We start from the raw sequence: 4,796 nt of genomic DNA on the forward strand, positions 1-4,796 counted from the left end.
GCTTTGTTCTTAACGTAATTACGAATAAAATATAATATTTAGTCATTTATAATATCAGTTATAAATACAAAATAAATTCAAATCAGTAATACTCAAATTAGTAATAAATATAACAACTATTGATCAGTAATAGATATAAAAAGCTATTTAATTTATTATTTACTAAAAGTAATAACAAAAATTTTAGCGTAACTATATCCTATCTATCTATCTATCTATGTTCTTTTCTGGTGGCCCCAAGACTCTCGTCCAAATTCACCCCCCAATCCTGTCTACAACAAACTCTGAGTAGAGGCCGAATACATGCCATGCATGATGCACCCAGGCCACCATGAAGCAGCCAACACCCAGGCAGCTGTCCCCCGGTGACCGTCCCCAACGCTCTACTATAGTGGACCCAGACCTGGGTCCACTATAGGCCTCACTGTGCAAATTAGCACCAACTCCACACCCATCTGCGGCAGTGCTAAACAGGTGGGTGCTAACATCCCGCACTCAGGCTGCTCATACCTGAGTGCCAGTAAAAAAAAAAAAAAAAAAAAAAACCAACCCTGCTACCACTTGGGAATAAATACAGATCCCGCACCAGACAATAAATCAAAATGCCTGGCGACCCACCAGAACGCCTGCAAAAAAAAAAATAAATAAATAAAATAAAATAATACTAAATGAATAATAAATATATAAATAATAATAAAAAATAATAAATAAAATAAAAATTAAATAAATAAATAAATTAATTAATTAATAAATAAAAAGGCAATAATAACAAATAAAAATTAAATAAATAAAAAAATAATAAATAAATAAATTAATTAATTAATAAATCAAAAATTTAAAAGATATATATAATAATAATAAAATAAAATTCCTCCTTTCTCTGCCTGTCGTGGTTATGCCAAGACAGAGAGAGAGAGAGAGAGAGAGAGAGAAAGAAAGAAAGAAAGTGCACAGCATTTGCGAACTGTAAGAACTATAGACAAAGCCCTCCTTTTCCTAAACACCAACCTAGCAAAATCTTGAAAGGCCTGAAAAGCATCCTTATTATCTAAGCATTTACTCTCATGCCCTCTCACAAGCATAACTATAAAGTGCCATTGTGATGGCTCAATGGCACTTTATAGCTAAGGATAAGGAATGATAGATTTTATTTATTTTTTCTTGGAACACTTAGTGCCATCCATTTGGATGATGGTATCCTGGGCAATCCGTAGCCGAGTGGGCAGGAGCGGGAGTGCAGTAGCACACGCTCTTTGAGTAGACCGGGGTTCAAGCCCCTGCCTGCTGAATACGGTCGATCTGCCAACCCGCACTGGACCAGCGTGGCAGATTATGGTCCATTTCCCTCAGCATGAATTGTTGAGGAGGCTTCCATCCTGGGCAATCGCCCGGTCAGCCGTCTCTGAAAATGATCTGTAAGAAAAAATGCCCTCTCTCATTTAAAATAATTATTTGCATATCAACCCACTCCATTAATTTCAATACTTTAATCATCAACACTGTTAAATAATTATTACAACGCTAAGATGATATAAACATTTAAGTGATGTACTGCTCTAACACGATGAACAAGGGCATTTATAAAATAATATGTACGCTAACTTGTAAAGCTGTTAATTTTACATACATACACACTTTTCTAAAATCGAATCAAAAATATTTTAGTATCCCTTTGTATCCAGCAGTACATATTTTAAAATGAATTCAGGGTTGTATTGCACTCTGAAAAGCTACGATGATAATACTCTTAATCGAACCTGCTGAAAACCATTAGTACCATCAGGACCTTTAGGGAGTCGAATTACACCTTCTGGAATCAACAAGCGACAATTTTGGGATTTCAATCCGTTCTCTTTGGCATTTGCCTTTCGTTGCGACCACTGACTTGATATTGGAGACATGGCAAAGTTATCACCATCGTTACAACAGTTTTGCTTAGACTGAAATCCTAATTGTTCTCTTGGTTTTTGTTTGTGACGAGCATACAGATTATCTGGCGATTTGCTGGATTTTGAAGGTTTGTTAACATTATTACGTTGGTGAAAACAAATATCATACTCATGACGGGCACAATACAGACAGGGTGATATTGCATTAGAGAAGCGTGTTCTCGACTTTAAATACGAATGTTTCGCTTCAAAGCTGTTTTCACTACTTGTCAGAAGGATTGGTGGCAATTTGGGATGATGTTTTATGCGTTTTTTCTTGCGAGAAGTATTAGCACCGCTTTTATCTTTATCTGATGACGGACTTGGGGATGAGAACGATACAACGGAAATCACTCGCCATTCATTCTCTTTCTTTTCCATATCAGTTATTGCTCGGAAAGCAGAATCTCGTTTCTCATATTCTACAAAAGCAGCAACATTATCGCAAATTTCAGGATTTTTATACAAAAAACGTTTTACATCTCGTGGTATTTCAACCCCTGGATGCATGATTCGAACGCGCATAATCTCTCCATATTTCGAAAACTGCTCCAAAATATTTTCCTCATTTAAGTTCTCCGTTGGAATATTGCATATCAGTATCGTTCTGAATGGAACGGTTTCATCGTATTCAGGAAGAGGATCTTTCCTGCGTATTTTTGTGCCTTCTGAATTAATTTCAAGTTTATCAGAAAACGCTAAACTATACGCGACAACTTTCCAATTTTTAGTTAAAGATTTAACTTTTCTAAAAGAAGCAACTAATTTCAAACTTACATATCCTTCTTTGCTGCGGCGTACGCGTTTTAGAAGAAAAGTGTCCTTTAAAATGTTGTCGTCAGAAAAGTAAATTTCTACTTGTTTTACTATTTGATCTCTTAGATTTTCATCTGGAGGAGAAAAATCTTGAGCGCTCTTTTCCATTACTGTTTTCTGTCCTTCGGGATCAGATTCACTATTATTAGAAACCACAGTAGAATCTTGATTGCGGTTAATCTTGTTTTCTATTTTTTCCGTGGTATCAAAGTTTCTTTCGTCAACGTTACTTTCACAGGAAACTTCATGGCTTTCCGCCACACATATAACCTCTAAAGAATTCTGTTGAATTTGAGCTTTACCCTGCTCGTCAAATTCGCTTTCTGCTATGAGATTTCCCTTTACATCGGGCGTATCCATTTTAAAAGATGTGAGCCGAAATACGTAGCTGTAAAAATCTATTATCTTCGAATATCACGTAATGTGATAACTGTGCAGGATTCATTAAATGTTCAACACGCCCTCAGTCACTTGAATATATTAGGTATGTCAAGATAAAATATCACACGCGTGATGCGCGCGTTACACAGGAGAAAATATGTTGCGAATATTTGGAACTCTTGTTTATAAGCAAAAGCGAGCATCAGTCCACGCACATAATATAGATGCAAAAATATTTAAACAGTGAATTGTTATTATCAATGAGTAGTTTTAGTAATGCTCGAATTACTCGAATGTTATAGTAAATATAATACTTAAATTCTTCATAACAGAATATCAAATAACTTTCTAAATCATTTATTGCAGAAAGGAAACTTATTATAAGTCAAAAGTTATTAAAAGCTTTAAAATTATTTCTTAAAAGTTATTATAAGTTTTAAATATTTCCCTTATTTTAAAGTAGTAGATAACTGGCATCGTTATAATTGTGTCTCATATTGTGAATACCTTCACAACGAGTTTCCATGGTATTGCATTACCTCGAATAAGTACCGCTTCACCAATGTTACTTATTCTTGCTATCCGCCGAGAATAATAATAGTAGTAGCAGTAGTAGTGACATGTAACGCAAGAAAGCAAGCGCATGAGCTTATGCAGCATCAGCAAAAACAAAAAAAAAAAAAAAAAAAACATTTTTACACAACCATTCCCTCTAAATCTTTGTCCAGTTCCTCCTTAAATTTATTTAAACTATCAACTTCCACAACGACAGATCGAAGTTTGTTCCAGCAATTAAACACCCGCTGGCTAAAGGCAAATTTCCGCACATCTGTTCTATATGTCTTTCCTCAATTTGAATTTATGCCCCTTAGGTTCGTAATCTGAACAAGTGGAAGAATCCCATCAGAATTCAGCATGCTCAGCCCATTCAAGGTCTTATACACCTCAATCAGATCACCTCGCAGGTGTCTAGACTCCAGCCGCTGCAATTTGCAGAACTTAAGCCCCTCTTGGTAAGAGGATATTTCATTCCCCTCACCAATCTTGATGCCCTTCTCTGTACAACAACTCAAGCAAATCTACATCCTTCCTAAAATGAGGCCTCCAGACTTGTACGCAGTACTCAAGGCGTGGCCTGACCATTGCCTTTACAGAGGGACAATCACCCCTTTTCCCTGATAGCAAAATTCCTGTATATTATTGACAAAACCCCATGACCTGCCCTGGCAGCCTGTCTGCATTGCTCAGAAAACTTCATATCTGACTGCACAATTACTTCCAGGTCTTTTTCATATTCTACCACCTTAAGTATAGTACTACACAGTTGGTACGTTCCTCTGGGGTTACTTCTACCCATATGCAGTACTTTGCATTTGTCAATGTTTCAGTTTCCCCTTCTCAGCCCATCTTCCCAAATTTTCTAGATCCTGTTACAGTAGCACACTGCCATCACTGACATTAACAACCCTGCAAACTTCAACACTAAGCCTGATATACCTTCATCAATATCATTGATAAATATACAAAACAACAGAGGACCCAACACCGAACCCTGTGGGACTCCACTAATGACATAAGTCCACGAAATGCAGTACCCATTAATTACCACCCTCTGTCTTCTCACACTCAACGATCCTTTTATCCATTGTAGCAACTTACCCTTAATACCAT

At 36.6% G+C, this 4,796-nt stretch overlaps 1 protein-coding gene across 1 annotated transcript; it reads right to left on the reverse strand.

Annotated features, from left to right (window-relative positions):
- Nucleotides 1-1,730: 1,730 nt before the first annotated feature.
- On the reverse strand, nucleotides 1,731-3,104 carry LOC150080624 (la-related protein 6-like). Its single transcript, XM_090380760.1, has one exon. The coding sequence runs from the start codon at nucleotides 3,102-3,104 to the stop codon at nucleotides 1,731-1,733; it is 1,374 nt and encodes a 457-aa protein (XP_090236886.1).
- Between the last annotated feature and the right edge of the window lie 1,692 nt (nucleotides 3,105-4,796).

This window comes from Mastigoproctus giganteus, chromosome 9 (genome assembly GCF_048544385.1).
Source record: "Mastigoproctus giganteus isolate SK-2022 chromosome 9, ASM4854438v1, whole genome shotgun sequence".
In the NCBI taxonomy this organism is placed as follows: Eukaryota; Metazoa; Arthropoda; class Arachnida; order Uropygi; family Thelyphonidae; genus Mastigoproctus; species Mastigoproctus giganteus.

Bases quoted from the DNA above. Each gene is read 5' to 3' on its own strand.
- LOC150080624 (XM_090380760.1), bottom strand. From the start codon at position 3,104: ATGGATACGCCCGATGTAAAGGGAAATCTCATAGCAGAAAGCGAATTT.